A 21,364-nucleotide genomic window follows, 5' to 3' on the forward strand; every position below is an offset into this window, starting at 1 on the left:
TCATCACAATTACATGATGGTTGGCTAAATGGGGAAAAATGTAGGGTGGTTCATTTTGGCAGCAGCTGGCCTTCAGATTGGCTTAGCTTTAATGTGGAAGTATATTTCTGTACATGATACAGAAATAAAATCTATATATTTTATAAGTAGAGGGTGTTGAGCAACTTTGCTGTATCCGTTTAGAGAGAAAACAAAAAGTTTTATCAAAAATCCTTGGTTTATGTGATAAAAACTCTTTGTAACAGGAAGGATACTTGGTATTGAAACATTAAAATATTGTACATAGGGATATTGTGGAATTTCCTCGACTGGAACCATTACCAGTGTACTACACTGATGTCTGCCAGAATCAGTCCAAGATTTCTTATCCTGCCTTGGTGCAGGCGTAGATTGAAGGATGATCTCTCAAGATTCATTCTATCCCTCCTTTTTTTCTGACTTCATGATTTACCAAGTTCATCCATCCTGCCAGAGTTAGTTCTAACTGCACTCAATACTACTTGAAAATATGGCTTTAACAAGAACAGATTCTAATACTGCTGTTTGACTTATATGTTGCTGAAGATCAGAGAAGCATCTGTGAACACATTGTTCATGGACATGTTATCAGACACACCGCTCATGATTAGCTTTGCATTCTGGAAAACTTCTTGAGTGGGCATAGCTGTTCTTTAAACACACTGTGAAAATAAGCCCATAAGAATCTCATACATCAGAGGTGATTCACTGGCTTTTAGTTCAGACTACAAATGGGACTGCAGCACTTGCAAGTAGTTCCTGAAGCACAATGGAAATCCAGTTGCAAATACTGGAAGTAAAGTCACTAACTGGGAAGTGTGTACACTGAGATAGACAATCTCATTAATGTATCACAATAAAAGTATAACAAAACCCAATTTTTTTGTTGAAATATAAGTGATGCTCACATTTAAAATGCAGTAGTGTGAAATTGGAAAATTGGTGTTAAAATGAAGAAAAGAGATGTACTGTATCACAGACTTTTTTTTTTTTTTGGGGGGGTGAGGGTGGGGGGGTGACTTTTCCAGGAATGACAGGCTACAGAATCAATAAATCAGATTTGGAAAACATTGACACACACTTAACCTTCTATCTCTCCAGAGTCAATAAATGTCATTATTAACAATGCTCTCCGGCAAAGTGTTTTGTGGACCAACTAAACACTGAAGCTTTCCCAGCTTTCCTAAACTCTCTACTCACTCTGCTGCAGGTAAGTACTGGGAGAAGTCTTGTAGGTAGAATAGAAAAAGAAAAATTATAGGCATTCATTAAGAAAATACAACAATTGCTTTAATTAAGAAAATCTTATTATCTAAAGAACTAGACAAAACTAGTTCAAATGCAGCAGTTCTGTGGATTCATCTAGACTTTACAAGTGAGGGATCAAGCTAAGAAGTATGCTTTATGGAGTATCTTTTTATGTCTTTGGGAATCCTGTCAAACAGAGAGGATCGATACTAATGTAGGGAGAGTGCATAAGCCCTTCAAAGACATCTAAGCGCAGGAGTTGCTGTGCAATCACGCCCACCCTGCCGATGCTGTGCAGCCTTACGTGGGAACCACCACTGTGGGACATAAAGCTGCCATCCACGGTTTGAGGAGCGGGCAGCTTTCTTCTTTGACAAGCCCTGCTGCCTTTGAAGCTGAGATTACTTGTTCTAAGGGGACTGATTAAAGAGGGAGAGGAAGCTTCAAAAGACCTCACTGCCTCTGTGAGCTAACTAGTCCGAAGGCTGCACTGACAACCTCTTGTGACATGTACCATAGTTTATTTTTTAACTTGTTCCTCATTCTGCCCTTTAACATTATCATCTTCTTCCCATTTGTCTGTGAGAATGCTCCAGTTTGCAGGCACATCATAAAGCAAACAGTTCCTCTACTTAAGATGGGACTCTCCCGTAATTTTCCCTGCTGGGCTTCATGTATTTTTTGTTCTGAAATTTTTTTGTCAGTCACACATATTTAAAGCCACTGTGATCCTGATTCAACAGTGTTGCAAGTATAAAGATAATTCAATGGGAAGGACAGTAATAACTGACACATGGAATAGGAAAGAACAAAATCTGGTTAACGGTTGGACTCAATCATCTTTGAGGTCTTTTGCAACTTTAACTATTCTGTGATTCTCTGAAAATGCTAAAAAAAAATCTGAAGATGGGTCTGCAATTTCTCCAGGTCTGTGTCTGTGTCTGTGTGTGTTCATTTAATCTAATTGCACTCACTCAATGCTGATCTGTGCTGATACTGTCATTTTATCCCATTACCAGACACAGCCTACCTGAGTCCAAAGCAGGGGGATGCACAAATAACCTCCCCTTTCTCAGCCCTGACAGTGAAACCTTGGGTCAACATTTTCAGCTCAATTCCTTCTCTCACTTCCATCTGCCCTTATGGAAGGAATGACTTCCTCAGCTGATGCACCAAAATTACCACTTCTCATCCAACCCCCTTCTGAAAAAAGTATTTCATAAGACATCCTTACTAACAGGAAAAAAAATTTAGAGTTAATCGTGGAGAATTTCAAGTTTGACTGGTATATCTTTTCAGGGTGTAATGTTAAAAGGCCAAGGATTTTATTTATTTTGGTGACACTGCATCAAAAATACTGCCCATCAGATAACTCAAATACCTCGTTTAAGGAGTTAAAGATAAAAGATAAAAGCAGATCCATATTTACATAATAAAAAAGCTGACAGAAATACTTTGGCAATTATGCAGACATCTAGTTTGACATGTCTTGAAATTGTTGACCTCAGTGATTCACATCTCATCCTTTCAAAGAAAGATGCTTTACTTCATGTATTTTCTCAGTTTATAGTTGTGTCTTTTATCTTACTTCCTGTGAACTCCAGAGGCCTAATTCATCCTTTATATGAGTCCTCTTGGGATAACAGAGGCCACAGAAATGAGATTTCTTGTTTTTATTGATTCTGATTTTGTCTTAGTTATTCCAAATACTGGAGTTAAAAAGAGAATTAGAAAAAAGAATGGATAATGACCCTTGATCACACTCATCACAAAGGCCTGGTCTTGTGGCTTACTCTCATTATGTGTTTGCAACAAGCCATTCCTTTCTCCACCACTCTCAAACAAGCAAAGGCAGAGGCTGTAACTCTGTCCTTGCTCCTCTTCCAGTCCTGCCCCCATCCCTTGCAGGTAGCAGAAGTCCTATTTGGCATACCTGTACTGATGAACAGCAGAGCATGAGGTGGTGACCACTGGTTTAGGACCCCTGGCTATCTACATTGCTTAAACTTTAATCTTGCGGTTTGGGTCTTGGACCACTTCATTTAGCTCTGTCTGCAAGACAACCTGCACCTGAGCCACTCGCACAAGCCAGCCAGTCTCATGACTTCAGAGCCGTGGACTGCAAGCAGAGTTTGCAGACCCGGAAAAGACAAAGGCATGGCCAGGCATCCCATCTCTTGGCTTCCTTATTGACTTCTAGTTATATGGTGAAGCCTTATGCAGTTGTAGTGTTTGCTCCTGTCACTGACACTGCTCCTCTGTTTACTGCTGAGAACCTCTAGAAGGAACAGGTAGTAACTGTGCATGCCAGTGAATGTTGACAACAAAACCAGTAAAGATGTACCTTTCAATCACTTTTAGGCAAATAAATCTTGGGTTAAAAATAAAAGCATGGAAAAGTGACTTGTACTGCTTGCTATATACCTATGCTACCACACTCCTTGCTATATACACTGGAGCAAATGCTACTTATGTGACTTGGAGGAATTTTGCATGAAGAAGGCTACAGTTCAGAGTCTGGAGGGTAAGTGCACACCACCCTGATGAGGCTCACTGCCCATAAGCAGGAGTGCCTCTGTTTGAAGGAACCTGAACTATTAAAACATTCTTCATGAAATTACTTCTTCCAGCTCTGGTACTGCAGTGCTTTAAAAACAGAGAGCAGAGACAGCACTGCCACCTGCTGCTCCCAACATGACCCTCATACTCACCAAGGGCATCAAAGCTTTGCTTTAAAATCACAAAATATTAGGAGTTGGAAGGGACCCACAAGGATCATCAAGTCCAACTGTTAAAGCTTGAGTAGTAAAAGCTGGTATGGGCTGTAAAAATATATTTACTGTAAAAGTAAATATTTTTTAAATAATGAATTGTTAAAATTATTTACCATAAAATTAAATACCAACTTTGCCCTTTGCAAAGCATCAGATAATAACATAAGCTACAATTATGGTCCTATCATAGTTTCAAGAAGAAAACAATCCCTCTTGCCAACCTATTTTGCAGCTTAGTCACATACTCTCATGCTGTTGCCTTTGGCTAGTTCAGTGTAAAAAGTTTACCTACTGAAACCATAGATAATTAGCCTCTCACCAGACTAAGGCTTTATATTAACAATGCTGTCCTTCAAGAAAGGCATGATGGACAATAGACAAGAGTTATAACGGACAGAATAATATGCAAGAAAAATACGCTCAAAATCCTATTGAAATGCAACCCCTGTCCTATACAATTGAAATTATTAGCCTGAATCTTACATGTCTTGACTTTGACAAACTATCAGAAATGCACCTACAGTGATACTATTTTAAGGTCATAACAGAAGCAATCACAACATTTTTGTAGTGCTAAAGTGGCACACTATCAGTAAAAGATAATAGCTACTACTATTGCTCTACAGCTTTGCAGAAATGGGGCACTGATGATTCTTAACAACAATGCATATGTACTATTTGGGAAATTAAATTTCAGATCTTCCCCTGGAAAATGTTTAGATGAAATAGTGTATATGGAAAGGCATGTGTGCCATGCAGCCAGTCATGTATCCTGGCAAAAACTGCAGGGAACTTTGTCATCATGTGAAGAGAGACCAAAATTTCAACTTTACATCTGCATGTGGATTTCACTGGGAAAGATTTGCTTCCTCGTTTTTGGAACATCACTTCTTTGTGTTGGATTCTAAACAAAACTGTTTGTTATGTTAAAAACAACACTTGGCACACAGTGTGGCATTAACACCTGCTCATACTTTGTCTTGGGATGCTTTGAATCAGGATCATCCTTGCTTATCAAATCAAGCTGTCTACTGCTTCACTACCTAAGGTGTATTAATGCCGCTTTGTAAGCCCAGTCTTCTTCCCTGTTAAAGTCCTTGCTCATAAATCATTCAAATACCTCAGCCTGAACCCACTTTATTGTTGCCCTTGGTAATTTTTATCTATGCCTGGAAACTCTTTGGAATGTCAAAAAAGAGCCAACTGAAACAAATGCATTCCAATGTATTTCTTTCCTCCTGCAGTGCAAATCCAAGCATGTTAGCTTCTAGTACTTGCAGCTTGAACAGGAGTCAAGTGAAGGAATATTTCTCCAGCCAGACATGATTCTCAGCTGTGAGAAAAGGACTAACATAGCATTACCCCTTTGATAGCCAAGTGCCTGGCATATTTAACTGTGCCCTCATTTGGATGCATCAGGCTAGGAGGTTTGCCCAGCCAGAGCACTATGAATATACTCAGAGTCCTTTCTAAGGAAAATTACTATGAATCTTAACACAAACTTTGAATGTGATACTCCTAGACTAGTTAAAACATATGACACACAAAATACTATTACTACTAACAACAACAATAAAGAAATCAAGAAATCATCTGAATATAACTGTGGGTAGTAAGCTACTATGAAGTGTAAAATTAGCAAGAATGGAAAGAAATTAATAAAAAATTATGTGTGGTAGATTTGTGCATATTTGCTTATTCACATGGTGTTAGCAGACAAAACATATTCAGATTTCATGTGCATTTATGAGTATATTGTTTCTCACTCTGATACAGCAGCTTGAAATAGCACAAAACTACTTACTGTTTAACTAGCTTAGGTGATAGATAGATATTTGTGCTTCAGGGGCACACAGATTAAAGAGTTAAATTAGTTACGCTTTCCTGTGCAACAATTTGCCAGAAGAAGTGTGGGTGGATTTGTGATTTGCATAATAACAAGGTTTGAGACACTCAAAGGTGAGGAAAATAGAATAGACTATTTCAGTTGGATGGGACATACAATGACCACCTAGTCCAAGATTAAGCCAAAGAGCTCCAACTAATATAAGTGGAAGCTGTGTGGCCAAGACCACTAATTAGCTCTGTGCCTTCAACCAAGAATCTTTATAGTATAAATTTTCCTATTTGTGCTCTGAGCAAGCTGAATACCATACAGGAGAGGAATTGTTTAAGTCTTACAAGAATACTCAAAGCAAGATGCAGGATTGGTGAATAGAACAAACCAGGTGCTAGCTTAAGATGGTGTGATCTGCAAGATTTAAATGCTCAATAAGCTTACTGAAAATACTCAGCTGAGATTTGTAAACAAAATTTTTCCTTCACAGAGGAAGAACCATATCAGGAAAATTATTTTTGCTCAAAAACCCTAAAATAGGTTTATACAGAAGAATAAACTTCATGAAGCAGGGAAAAACTACTTGGGCAGTTGTTACACAGTCAGTTTCACAGCATGTCAGTCACTATAATACATATAGATAATATTATCTTGATGTTTCCCAAGCTGTATATCAAATATGTATTGCTGGAATGCATCCAGCTCACTTCTGAATACCTCCTGTGGGTAACATGATTACCAATACAAACCATAGTTACAAATATTTTTCCTCCATATAGCTACCAGAATACCCTCTTCATTCAATTCATCTGCTCCTCCAATCTATGTTACTCTTGATCCCTGCTCTGGTCGCATGATGTGTAGTTAATTTGGCATTGTTGATAATCTGGCCTCTTGTATCTGCAGAAATGCCAGCTCTTGGTGTTATACCCAAGTACCTTCTCTGGCTTCACAAACATTCTGTTTCTACTACAAGGCAAAAAAACCCCAAACAGGTGTGTTGCAACATATTTACTCTGGATGATGGAAAAAAAGACACAGCACAGTAAATAGAAGAAAGTAGAGTTTTCTTGAAGAAAATAGTCAGAACATTCCCTACTAGTACATGCCCTTCTATTGTCAACTGGTGGTGATCCAAATATCATCTTTGTCCACTGGAAACCGAGGTGAGAACCAAATCAGCCTTGACCTGGGGACAGAGGCTGAGAGGTTAAGAAGAAAGGTCACATGGGTAGGTTACTGATGAGTATTTTAAAGTTATTCCACTATCAGGCAGGTTTGAATAACCACATTTATTGTTAGTATTATATATATTAGTATTACAGAGAGTATTAACTACATGGCTATGCAGATATTTTACTCCTCTAAAATGCTGAAAAGAAGGACTCGAGGGCTGATAAAATACAGAAATAATAATTCTGTACTTATTTTGTTTTTCCTTAGCTATATATTTCATTTTTTCCTTTCTCCTCTTCCCTCTGAACAATCCTTATACTTGGCAGTTTTAATTTTTTTCCTCTTTCAAACTGTCAGTCACAGACAATGTCTCGACTTACAAAGAGATCTTTTCTTATTCCAGAAGCCTTTTCTGTAACTATGACTGCAGGCTTTATCCTTATCTCCTGCTTCTCAGATAAGCTTCCCCTTCACCAAGATCCATTCTATAATCTCAGTTTATTTCTATGCGATTTAACCTCCTTGAGATGAATAGATTTTTTTTCCTGCTTGTTTTATTTGAAAGGATTTTATTTAAGGGACTCAGTTCTGATACAATCTAGACTCATGGCATTCCATTAAAAATACAAACAATAATGAAGAAAGCTTTCAATTTTCTGAGAAGGGCACTTTGGTAGGAACTATACATACACAACACACATGAAAAATTAAAAGATGAAAACAATAAACAATTTCCTTTGCATGGGCATAACTCTTTCCAGACTAGAAAAACTTGAAGCATATACTTCTTCTGTTGTCTTGTTTCTGACACAGGAAAGATAATACCCGTCCTTAGCTCATAAGCAATTAATAAATTATCTTTATTTTTTGACTACTTGCAGTATAAAAAGAGAGGAGAGCTTCTTAAAAATCTAATTCCTATATTCTCAAGGGCTTAAAGACTCTGTAGGCTGCTGGAATTAAGTGGCTATGATTTTCTGTAAATGCAGACATTTGCTTCATCAATACTCCCTTAAATCGAAACACCTAACACTCTTCATTCCATATATCTCCTAAATATCCCAAACAGTCTCTCAAACGTTTATTCTGCTGATATGTTCACTTTTAGTAATAATGTAATATTTATGACTGAAACTCCCAGCTATGGTAGACAGACAACATCTTACAGGAAATCCCTACAAAACAAAGTAGCAATCCCCCTATGCAAACACTTGGAACAGGAATGCACATTCAGAATTTTCTAGACACATTAATTGAATCCTATTTGGGCCTCTCCAAGAGGCCAAGAGCAAAATACACACAGTGAACTTTTCTAAGCAGGAAGACAGGTTTATCACAGAATATGCTAAGTTGGAAGGGACCCACAAGGATCATCAAGACCAACTCCTAGCCCTGCATAAGGCCATCCCCAGGAGTCACATCACATGCCTGATAGTATCACCCAAAGTATGCTCTGTTAGGCTTGGTGCTGTGACCACTTCCCTGTGGAGCCTGTTCCAGTCCCAGCCACGCTGTAGATGAAGAATCTCTTCATAACATCCAGCCTAAACCTCCCTCAATACAACTTCAGGCCATTCCTGCTCTAGCACTTCCCTTTGTTGAACTTCACATGGTTGGTGATTGCCCTGTGCTCTAATTTGTCACGGTCTTTCCCTGCCTTCAAAGGAGTCAACAGCTCCTCTCAGTTTTGTACCATCTGAAAAACTTGCTTAGTATCCCTTCCAGTCAAACTCACCTCCAAATGGACTGCCACAACTCTCAGTTTTACTTTACAGATAAGAAACAGCTGCTTTTCATTACTTTGGGCAATAACATCTCATTAGTACAGCACATCATCAAGCTGGGAAACATCAGCTATGCCTGATTAAGTTGATTCCAAGTTGCTTCAAGCTTGGCTCAGTCTGAACTGAAAATAATGTTGAGCTATGCAGTGGAAAACTGGTAAGGGAAGCTCTGGAAACACTATGAGGATAAGGGCTGAAGAAAATGTTCTGGCAAGCTCAACTTTGGCCCTAAGAGAGGGCTGTCTGCTATCTCAATCCCTACACCGATATTTTTGGCAGTTTTGCAGCAAATCATTTCTCCTGCCAAGTAGCTGAAAAAAAATGTATTCTTTATGACATGTTAGTTTACATAGGAGGTCAGGAAGGGTATCAGTGAATAGGAGGTCCAGCATCTCTTTCTGGCACGGGTTGAACAGCTGAGATACACTGCCTGCAGGAGCTGAAATTATCTAATTACAGCCTTCACTCACAGATGTCCCCACTGGCATGAACTCTCGTTATAGCCATTGGTGACATGTACTTTGGCAAGGTCTTGACAGAATGGATATCTTCCAGGATTTGTGGAGCTGCATTCACCATGTAGGAGGATCTGTGCTCTGAGACCAGAGAAGGAGAAACAAGTTTGTGTATCCTAACAATAAAGGTTATGTCTCTGTTTCTGTGTGTAGAAATTGGTTTTTATCTTCCAGGTGTGAAGGTGAACAGCAAGTCTCTAATGAGACTTCATGAATTTCACATCAGCCTGTGTCAAGCGGTGATGAAGTCTGGTGGATAGATGCTGAACTGTGAAACCCACTAGAAACCTGGAACCACCTCTACTGCACTCTAATCATCCTTCAGGACTGATACCCTGACAGGACATGAGCAAACAGAAGACTGTGAAACACTACACAAGCCTTGTGACGCCATTCATTCCCTAATAATTTAATATCACTTGTTCATTTACATGGGGTGTTAAACAAGCAGGGTTTGACACCGATGAGCTCAGTTCAGCCATCAAAGATACAAAACTCAGGTCTCCATAGAGAAAAAAACAAACTAGTGCAGACTTGGTTTTCTTAGGTAGTCAAGCAAAGTACTTAAGGCAGTAAAAAATCAGTTGCCAACTTACCTAGAGTGCCTGCTGTGAGCTTTCTCCCTCTTCATACGTTTGCAGATGCTGTAAGCACCCCTGATAAGGATTGTGATATTTCTTTTATTAAACATAAGAGGAATTTTAAACTATTTTCTACAGAGAAAGACGCAAAGAGAACAAGGCAGCACATTCACTTTTGGAGTCTGTTGAAATGAATAATTGCATTTAATTTGTTTATTTTAATCTAGCTTAAAGAGTTAACATTGGCTAAGCACTTCTTGCATTATTACATAGTGGCAGAAAGCAAAAGTAAATGCATTAATTACTGCTCACTGACCACAATTATGATTTTGAAACATGCTAGATTAGTAAACAGTATATCTCCAATAATCACAGCCAAAATGAATACATAAATTTGGACAGTCACCAATGTCATTATTAACTGTTTTACCTTTTAAGAAACACTCTGTTGAAAAGAATAATTATACCAATACATTTTGAATTTGTTAAAACATATTTTTACAGGAAAAGAGTGTAAGTAAAACCTATAAATTTTGAAAATTTCATTAAAAAGTATTTTCTCTTGGATAGAATTCCTGCAAATGTGATTTGCTTTTCAGAAGAATAGACTTAAGGACAATCCTTAACTTACTTCTCTGTAGACCAATGACCTCATCCTTTGATTGCATCCAAAAAGCACAAAAAATGTGCTTTTACCTCACTAAAACCTATTCTGAAGCCTGACTGACCATACAGGAAGGTAAGCTGGTAAGAAGTGGGAGTAGAGGTTGTTTTTATATCCTCATTAGCTAGGTAACGAGCTACATTTCCGCTATTAGAAATGCTTTTTTGCTGAATCTTCCTACTGTCAATTCTAGGAGATGGCTTAAGGCTGTTGGCCCACGCTAATCGTTTATGTAAAAGATCAGTGTAGTTTCCACTCACATTTGCAGAGGTCTGCATTGTCTTTCCTGTCTTGCTGTGACAGAAGCTGGATCAGAATGCTATTTATTCACAGATAGGAAAATTGCTGAGTAAAGATTTGAAGACATGAATGAAATGCCTCACAGAGATATGGAAGATTAATTTCAGAAGGCCCAGGCTCACAAAAATAACTCTGATTTAAAGCTGCTCCAGAGGGGTTATGAGTAATTTAGCACAGGAGAAAAACTTCCCACAACATGTGTGTAAAATACCATGCTAGTACGTGCATAAAATGACGTGGCTATTCCTCTGATTCTTTGGTGTTGGACAGAGCTGTACCTTCCTGACAATTAACAAAAACAGGAGATCATGCATATTTTCCTGGATACAACCTGAAAAGAAGCAGCTGGGACTCAATTCCCCATTTGATATAAAGTGCATAGCATCTTTTCTTGTGTACTCCAAATTCAGTGATGTTCAACATGTGTGTGGAAGGTGTCCCCCTCAGTGCTCCTCTTTACTGACGCAGAAACTACCTGCATGTCCCCATGACATTGGGAGGGTACCTTTTGTCTTCCAATTTTGCAAAGGTGCTTCAAGGAAATTAACACAGCACTGAACTTCACAAATTGCTCACTTGATTATGTTTCTCAGTCACACTCTCTAGCTCTGTACTGGCCAAGGACACAGAATACACAGCTAATGGCTGTCCTCCCTCCCTCCCTTCCCCCCAGACTCTATGGAGCATTGCCCTCAAAATTATCCAAAGCAATGTCTGTAGTAGCCCCCTGGCAGGAGGAAAGTGTTTGAGCACTTGATGACCTTCTGAGGTCTCTTACAATCTGTATTATTCTGGTTTTTCAGAATCTTTCATGCTTGAATATATGGATTTTCATAACAGCTGGATTTCCTAGAACATGTAGTTCCAAACAAACATATTCAATTGTATATGCAGACAAACAGACAAAACAATTATCAGATACAACTTTACAGGTAACATTCATTACAATTCACATGAAATATGGAAATCTATGAATGTGTGCATTTGTGTTGTCCAGCTATATACAGTGACAGAGATTGCAGAAAGAGAGCACTCTCTTTAGAAGGAGTTGAATTCTTCTGTCTTCAGGTGGAATAATGCACAGTTCAGGCTATTGGAAATACTACTTGGTATCACTTGAGTATAACACTGAGGCTGGTAATTTCACTCTGAACAATGATTCAGAAATGGGAAAGGTTTCATGTAATGGCCAGCCATTGACTGTCAAAGTCAAACCTATGGAACTGCATACATTTTAAAGAGCATATAAGTCCCAAAAATTTGAAGGATTCCCAATTCTTAGGCAATAAACTCTGCTGTGGGACTACCAGACTTTTCCCTGCATCCTCTAAGCAAGATTGTGAAGATTAAATGAGCATATTTGAACCTCTCATTCAGTCTAGATCACTAACTTCTTTTGATGATTTTATGCAGAAGGTTACGTATTTCACTGAATTCAGTATTAAAATTCAAACAATTCAATCATATGTAATTAAGCATTTTCTACGCAATATTATACCATTTCACACAATGCAGTCTCCAAGAAGAAATAAAAGCCCAATACTTCAGTCTAGAACAGGGATAAAATGTGTTCTTTCTCACAAAGAAATTGAAAATATAATAATAATTTAAATCTACTTTTTGTTACCAAAGAAGTATAGCTTTCACTTTATTATGTGTCTTGGGTCGTGCTTGCATTTCTTAACTGTAATGTGGGTTTATTCCCACTAGGTGTTACCCTTCGTCTATAGTTTATGAAGTAAACTGTCCTCCTTGAATAAACCTGGACCACCCGTGGGTGTACTGCCCAAAACACAAAATAGGGACCCATTGTGATGGAAACATCTTTGTAAACACTGAAACAACAAAAGCCCCACCTCCCGTCCCTCAAATAAACACAAACCCCCAGCCAACCAATGAAAAAGCCTCCCAAAACCCCAACAAAACCAAACCAATACACCCAAGAAACAGTCCAAACTTCTCAAAATATGAAAAGTTCTGAATCCCAACAGATTAAGACAGCGTGCCCATAGCTAGTTCTGGTAGGCAGCTAACAGCAAACACTGAAATGTGACTGTCTTATCAGAAGGAGTTATTGCTCAGAAATGTCACAGTACTACACAAAGAAATTCAACTACACATTTATTACCATAAAGCCTTGCCTATCCAATAGACCATATTTAATATTTAATGCCCTTTACAGGGGATGTATGCCTTAGGAAGCATTCTGTGGCAGTCTTCAATGCTACGTGTACTAATATTTCACTGTCTCCCACACAAAACAAGAATTAAACACTGAGATTATGACTCTGTTATGCAACTCAGTGACTGACACATAAGTAAAAAATTGTTGATATATTTACCCATTGTAATACCCACAGATGAAGTCCAATTCTCCTGAGACAAACATAGCCAAATGAAAAGAGATAGGAAATAGAGAAGAAACTAGATCAACATTTTGTGAAAGGAGGAAAAAAATCTGTTGATTAAAGAAGTTACAGTAAACAAAGCCTTGCAGCCAGGCAAGGCATTAAGCAGCAGTGAGATGCCCACAGAATATAATTCCTCTGACGAGATGTGGCTTCAAAACAGGTATTTCAGTTCTGGGCATGTTTTAAGCCAAAAAAATGACAACTGTCTCAGAGGCAAACACTGCAAGCTGGGTCTTTGTGCAGGACTGTGGAACAGGCTGTATGAACAGTGTTTTCCTTCCTATTTGAAGGCTCCTTGATCCCTTTTTGAAAGGGAGTCTGGCATCAGCTACACATTGACACAGGAACAGTGCCGTGGGATGGAACGGTTTGTACCCTTAAAAAAAGACTTCTCATTAGATGATAGGCATGTGGAGGTAAAGCTCTGGACAACCAGTGTCTGAAGGAGCAGCATTAACTTACTTGTCTCTGAAGCTCCTGAAAACATGAGCTAGAACCATAAAGCTCAGGCCTTATGAAGTCTGGTCTGAAATCTAACAAAGCTCAAGACAAATAGGAAGTTCAAGTATAATAAATATGCTATGACCTTTTTTTTGTTAAACTACATTAATACTCATGTAATGCCAGAAAAATGAAACATAATTAACAGGTGAATTAAACATCCCCTTTTTTTATATGGGAGCATTTGTTAAGACTCACCTGCTAGTAGGTACAAAATCTTCCACTGCAAATTCTGCTATGAATAAGCGCCTGCACAAGCATTACATGATCTCATCTTCTAGGTGCAGAGTTTAATCACAGTGCTCTCGATAGAGAGCCCACACTAGGGAAATGGAGTTTAAAATACGAATCTGTGGGAGGCTCTTGAGGTGGCTTCTTGCTAAGTATGGCCGGGAGCAGGGTGATGTGGAGGGAGATGCCACATTAAGACACCAAGAGGTAAAAGTAACTCCATAAATTTATCACCAACAAACCATCAAGTGAAAATTTCATATGTTTTTACTCCTGTGAACTGACCCTAAAATAGTACATGGGAAGAAAACAAATATTCCCTGGGTGCCAGCAAATCGTGTCATGTTATTTTCCCTTTTCTTTTTTTTCTACAGCAAGAAACCCAGATGTTTAAATAGGTAGCAAAACATTTTATTTTACTCTCATCTTTCAGAACCACTTTCACCTCTCTTCTACTCCAAAAAAAAAAAAAAAAGGAGAAGGAAACAAGCTCTTCCAACAAAATGTCAGCAAAACATCAGATTAACCTACTTTGTCATTTTGCTCCCACAAGCGAAAATATTTGGTGGTCAAAGTAATGGCAGCTGGCTTTCCCATATGGAAAATGTAATGTTCCACATATTTGTTACCACATTCTTATCCTCCAACTTTTGTGTCCACCCCAACTCCTTCCTCAGAGCACAGTATTCCCCTGTCAGCTCTCCCTCAACATATCATTCTTCTTTATCATCTAGTCCCTTCTCAAAACTTCTATTTCTCAACTCTCCCTCTTCCTTCTCTTCTTCTTGTCTTGGGCAAACTTAGCTTACTTCTTGAGAACTAACTTGCCTTTCCTTCCTTTCCAATTTCTCAATTTTTGAAGGACTTCTACCTCCTCCCTCTGTATCTTTTGATTTCTATTTCATGGATCACTGCAATGGGGCATTTGCAGCAGGGTAGCCCAGGGAGGGCTTCGTTCACCTCTACAAAAGGAAAGCATTGACAGTTGTCTTCCTACTCCTCAGACCTTCCTTTCAGCTGTTCTCTGAGGAAGAAGGCACACTGGAACACCCAGGGGAGAGCAAGTGAATACATCAAGGCAGCAGCTCTTTACTACTGCTTGCAAAAAGACACAGAAATGTAGATTAAATTCAAGCAAAAGCTTGAAACATAATTTAAATGCTTTCTACCAATGCATGTTAAATAGGTGCTTATGCTTCACGCAGATCCTGATGTATCTAATTAATCCAAATTAAATCTGAGCTGTAAGGGCAGCCAGTTATACACATATCCACGCAGACAGGAGGAGCCTGGCTCTCACGGCAAAGTGCCACTTGTCAGACAGCTGGAGGGGACCCCATTCTCTCCGGGGTGCCACTCACCACCAGGGTCTTCCTCCAGCCACCCGGAGGAGAGTCCCAGCAGTGGGGCATCCCTACGACGGCGCTGTCGGTGCCATCCGACGGTGTCCCTCCGGGAATGCGGATCAGCAGGATGTTTTCATGGAATCCTTACAGGCATTTAAAACCTGCATAGTGATGAGGGTGTCCTGCAAGCCAGAAACAGGCCGGGGACGTGGGTGAGGCGAGCGCGGGCAGCACCGCACGCTCGTGTTTTCCCCTGCGAGGGAGACAGCAGGAAAGGGAGACGGGACACGGTTACCTCGTCGGGGGTCTCACTTGGCGAGGGTTTGGACAAGACGTAGAAAAATTAGCAGGGGCACAGCACAGCTCCTTCAGCCGGGCAGCAGCGTCCCGCCGCTTCCCCGCTCTAGCATCTTGGGGCAGAGTTTTCTTGCCTGCGAAAAGACGAGACGTCGTGAAGTAGCCGGGGAGGGAGCTCGGGGGCGTCGGGGGAGACAGGGAGGAAGGCCGCCCGCCCCCTCTCCCGGTTTTATCCCCACTGGCCGCGCACCGCCGTGTCTTCCGCGGCGAGGGGAGCGCGGCGGCCGCACACAGGGAGCGGAGCCGCTCCCTAAGAGCAAGCCGGGAGCGAGCACCGGAGAAGGGGATAGCGGGGGGGTAGGCGGACGAACGCCGCCGGGGGACCCTGCGTCAGTGCAGGGCCGTCCCTTTCCCCTCCCCGTGCGCTCGGCTCTGCCTCCCGCCAGCCTCCCACGCCTCCCGCGAGGTGCGGCCGCGATACATAAACACGGATACGCCGCCGTCGCCGGGGCTCTCCGTGCGCAGCCCGACGGAGGAGCTTGTCCGGCAGCAGGCGGTGGAGCGGCTGCAGGGAGCGCGGCGGCGGCGCCAGACGGGGCGGGAGGCTCCGGCGGGCAGCAGCGGAGGGTTGCGCGCTCTCCCGAGGGCGGTGGCCGTGCCGTAGCCCGGGCGACCGGAGGAAGCAGGAGGAGGAAGGGACGGGCGCAGGCTCCCTCGGTATGGCCCTGGCGGACAGCGCCCGCGGGCTGCCCAACGGCGGCGGCGTGTCGCCGGCAGCGGGGAGCGGCGCGCCGGGCAGCGGGGCGGCGGCGGCGGCCACGGGCGGCTGGTCGTCCTTCCCGGAGATCGTGGAGCTGAACGTGGGTGGGCAGGTGTACGTGACGCGGCGCTGCACCGTGGTGTCGGTGCGCGACTCGCTGCTCTGGCGCATGTTCTCGCAGCAGCAGCCCAGCGAGCTGCCCCGGGACAGCAAGGGCCGCTTCTTCCTCGACCGCGACGGCTTTCTCTTCCGCTACATCCTGGACTACCTGCGAGACCTGCAGCTGGTGCTGCCCGAGCACTTCCCTGAGCGCAGCCGCCTCCAGCGGGAGGCAGAGTACTTCCAGCTGCCCGACCTGGCTCGCCGCCTGGCGCAGACCCGGGCCGCTGCCGCCCGCCCCGCCGTCCTCCACCGCGACGGCTCCATCTGCGCCGACGAGCCGCCGCCGCTCCTCGGCTACCTGGAGGCCGAGCCGCTGGAAGGAGGCGGCGGGGCCGCGGCGTCCGCCCCGTCGCCTACCGCCAGCCGGAGCCCCTCGGGCGGGCCGCTGCTCACGCCCTCGCAGTCCCTGGACGGGGCGGGCGGGCGGCGCTCGGGCTACATCACCATCGGCTACCGGGGATCCTACACCATCGGGCGGGAGGCGCAGGCCGATGCCAAGTTCCGGCGGGTCGCCCGCATCACCGTCTGCGGCAAGACGGCCCTGGCCAAGGAGGTCTTCGGGGAGACGCTGAACGAGAGCCGCGACCCCGACCGCCCTCCCGAGCGCTACACTGCCCGCTACTACCTCAAGTTCAACTTCCTCGAGCAAGCCTTCGACCGACTCTCCGAGGCCGGCTTCCGCATGGCCGCCTGCTCCTCCACTGGCACCTGCGCCTTCGCCCCCGAGCAGGGCGGACCTGCCGATGACAAGATCTGGACCAGCTACACCGAGTATGTCTTCTGCCGGGACTGAGCATCTGCCCAGCCCGTGGCCTGGGGACAAGGCAGCGGCCCCTGCGCACCCAACGTCCCCTCCCATCCCGAAGGAAAGAGGACGTGGAGAGGGGCTGTGCCCCCCTGTGCTTTCCTCACCCCGGTGTCTGCCTCCACGCACAAGGCGGGTCAGCCCCAGCGCAGCCCCCACCCCTCTTGCAGCGCCTCCTGACGGCCCCAGGAGCGGGAGATCACTGTGTTGTGCCTCTGCTGCCATGTCCCTGCTTGGCCACCACGTCCCGAATCAGCCACCATATCCCGGCTCGCACCATCATCCTCTCTCCCACGTCTCCCAGTAGCTGTGTTGGTAGCGAGGAAGGAGAGAGTTACTGGGAGTAGACAAGTACCTATCCTGCAAAACTGGGCAGAGACAGCTGAGGTCAGGGTGGGGTATTTTAAAAGCCATGCAATTAGGAGCTGAAAAACTGAGCTGAGTTGCTCAAAAGCAACTTCTATTGAGGATGGCTGTTTTTCTCATCCCAATACCCTGGTTGGGCAGACCCAAAATAGTCCATTTTCAACATCCCCAGCCCATCAAAGTGATGCCTGTCTGTGAAGAATTGTCACATAGAGTGGTGCCTGACTGTGAGGGATTAGCACTGGCTCATACTTTGTAGAGATGAGCAATTCTGCAGGAGGCATGCGTGTGGCCCTTCTCAGCTGATTGCTTCCATCTCCCCCTTCTGCTCCCTTTATCTCTGAACTCCTCTCTCCAAGCTATTAAACTGGACCAGGGCCCATATGATCAGCACGTAAGCTTGATGTGAAAAGATAGGTTTGTTGGATCACCAGCCACTTGAACTATAAAGTGTCCTCAGAGATGCGTTTATTTACTTGAGAGGTAAAACAATGACACTTTGCAAAATTAAAGTGCTTGTGAATAGTAACTTTCATGGGTGGTCTGAAGTCCTTGTAATTCTCTTGGAGTTGCTGTCTATAATATGCACAGAAATCTCAATGCATATTTCCTTAAACACCCTCAAAATGATGGTAGTAAAATGAAGCCAGGCTTGCTAGAGTAAAGGTAGGGTCTGCTTCCTGGGATGCTGAAATCTCGTACCTTGAATTAATGCAGATGTACATTATAAATGTAATCAAGAGCACCCTGCCTGTTACTTTTTGTCATGTTAGAGCTGTAAAACTCTGAGGCCAACAGAATTCATGACAAAATCACTTTTTTAAGAACGAGTTTCTTAGTTTTCATGGCAGTACTACCTGGGCGCTGACACTGCTAAGAGTTACGTACCTCTTCCTAGACAAATCTAGTGCTTCTTAGAAAGGATTGAGCCCTGTCCTTAGAAAAACAAGAACGATGCCAACTTTCTTCAGGGGAAATTATGCCTTCTGAACTGTATTTTGTTACTGCTGTCTTACAGTCTTTCCCAGAGGAGGCAGTTGTAGTCTGCTTTGAAACAGATGATCTGAGCAGCAGGTTTTATGGTAGGGAAGATGGAACAGCTCTTTCTAAAAAATTCTTGAAGTCTGGAGTACAAAAACACTTTCCTTTAAAAACCTAAACTTGATTTAAGAATTTGTAGTGTCTGTTCAGATCATCACAGAAAAATAGCCTATAGGTATGTGAAGAGTCAGAGAATTTAGCAGTACATATTAAAGGCTTGAAGTTGTATTTTTAAAACTCTTGAATAATAAATTGTTCTAACTCTAAATTTAGAAATACTGCTAGCATTTGTATTCTAACCAAAGAATTTCTCAGTAAGTTTTTTTTTTTTAAAAAACTTTAATTCCTTTGAAAAGAGCTATAGCTGCATTTCTGTCAAGTTCCAGTGCTCAGTCTCTGTGTTCACCACTTGGTCTTTCATTAAGTGTGTGCACAACTGCATAAAATAGAAAATAATTTTCATCACCATGGCTTATTTTTTTTCAGATTAGCAAGGTTGTTTATTGATGTGATTAAATTGAAGATGTGCATATGAAAGCACTGGGTACTGTCCAGTTGTAGATAGTTGTATTATGGAGTATTTTTAAAAGGAGAGAAATGTATACCTGCCAAATGAGATGAGCAATAAGATACAGTGAGAGGCCAATACACCTGAAGATGGAGTGAAGCCTGTTTGTCCTATGCCTTACTCTGAGATGACTTCTTTGTGCTTAACTTACTTATACCACAAGTGAAAGCAGCTACTAGGTCTCTACAGTGCCATTCTCAAGAATAATGACCATCTTTTCTAGTTTCTGTTAAGTAACTCTGAAGTATGTTTTTTAATATTTTGTATAAATCAGTTTTAAGTAAAGGGTTCAAATTCGCTCAAGATAGCTTTCTTTTTTTAAGAATCTGTTACCTTACTAAATCCATCATAGGAGCTATGAATAGGGGCAGTTTTAAATTGACCTTGAGATTTAGTGTACATATATATACAGTATATAAATACTTTACGTGAATCATTTAGTTTTTTAATCATTTTAGCGCTACAGGATTTCATAATATATCTAGCTGAGCATTTACACATTATGTTATGTACGTACATGGTAATGTCTTACTGGTTTCTTACACCTGTTTCTATGGAAAAACTGAATATGAGTATCATCAGCTTATAGAACTGAAATCAATAACATACTTGCTTGAATGTGAATTGTAACTAAACTTCCAGGTGGCTGAATGCATCTCTAAAACAAAGATTGCCTGTATTTTGATTAAGGATTGCCTATCTGTTTGCTGGCAGATGACCCAAAAAAATGTCATATTCTAAGTAAAAATGGATGTAATATAAACAGAGGATTTTTTTTTAATTTTTGTGTTTGTGCTAAAAGCTTTAAGTGTTATTGGTGTTAAGAAATGGGGCCCTTTGTTTACTGATAAGTCATTATCAGTGTCATCAGTAGACTTAAAATGATTGTGCCATAAATGTCATAGTCATTTGGTGGTTTGCCACAGAAGATGATGTTTTTCTGAACATTACTTAGTAATGTCAGCAAATCTTTTAAAATTTGGTCTCTTCTTTTGAGAGCTCAAAGAATGGATAAACATGATGACTCTGCTAACTTGTTGACATGAAAAGGACAAAAATCTAAAGGCACAATACTGGAGTCCTGTGTACATTTTGTTCACAGTTTATATATTTAGGGATGAATGCAGTAGTGTTTGCAAGTGCTATTAAAACCTCCACAAAGGCAGTCTTTCTTTTAATTAGAAGTTAAGGCATAGGTCTTTTCGGTGATGCATGTCATGAAGGATGTCTTTGACTATGTTTGATTAGGATGTTTATATTTTTATACATGTAGATAATGAGTCACTTATTCATTCTTATTTTCCCATGTATAGCATTGAAAATAAAGATCCTCCTAGAAAAAAGTTGCATACCAAATTAAATTTTGTTCTTTAAATATTAACTCGTTTGCGTGGTTTCTGCTGTCCTTTTTATTCTCTGTAAAGATGTTGCTAGCTTTGCTTGCTCTTCCACAGTATCATAGTCATAACTTCAGTAAAGACTGCAAACTTGATATGTAAAGCAGAAGCACACAGCAAAGAAAATTATGTGAATAGGGATCTCTAGTAACACCCGTGGCAAGATAAACAGAAATGTATAATTCTCAGACTGCATAATCAATCAGTCCTCAGGAAGACATCCTGATTGAACAGCTTAATTTGGATGGCACTGAGTAATTGTTGAAGGAAAATGTCGTTTTTTATGAAGCCAGAGAACAGTAACATGGGGTATAATGGAAGATGTTAATACCTGAGATAATACATGATTTGAAATGAATGCATCTAGAAATTCTCATTAGCTACCCTGCCACCAGCTCCATAGAAAATTAGTGAATTGTTAGTATAATACCACACATGTTAAGTGCTTATATATATATTAGTTCTTTCTTGGGTAGCATCGTTATAATGCAGAGGAACCAAATGAAGGAAGTTTAGTTAACTATTTTGTTTGACAGCTTACTAGCATTTAAGAGCTTTTTTATCATGCAAGAACACAAGAAA

At 41.7% G+C, this 21,364-nt stretch overlaps 1 protein-coding gene across 1 annotated transcript; it reads left to right on the forward strand.

Annotated features, from left to right (window-relative positions):
- The first annotated feature begins 16,004 nt into the window (after positions 1 to 16,004).
- KCTD12 (potassium channel tetramerization domain containing 12) lies at positions 16,005 to 20,766 on the forward strand. The gene has a single exon (XM_071549877.1). It carries the CDS (start codon positions 16,403 to 16,405, stop codon positions 17,396 to 17,398), a length of 996 nt encoding a protein of 331 aa, XP_071405978.1. The 5' UTR covers positions 16,005 to 16,402; the 3' UTR covers positions 17,399 to 20,766.
- The last annotated feature ends 598 nt before the right edge of the window (positions 20,767 to 21,364 follow it).

The sequence above is a fragment of the Pithys albifrons genome, chromosome 1 (assembly GCF_047495875.1).
Source record: "Pithys albifrons albifrons isolate INPA30051 chromosome 1, PitAlb_v1, whole genome shotgun sequence".
NCBI lineage: Eukaryota > Metazoa > Chordata > Aves > Passeriformes > Thamnophilidae > Pithys > Pithys albifrons.

Bases quoted from the DNA above. Each gene is read 5' to 3' on its own strand.
- KCTD12 (XM_071549877.1), top strand. From the start codon at position 16,403: ATGGCCCTGGCGGACAGCGCCCGCGGGCTGCCCAACGGCGGCGGCGTG.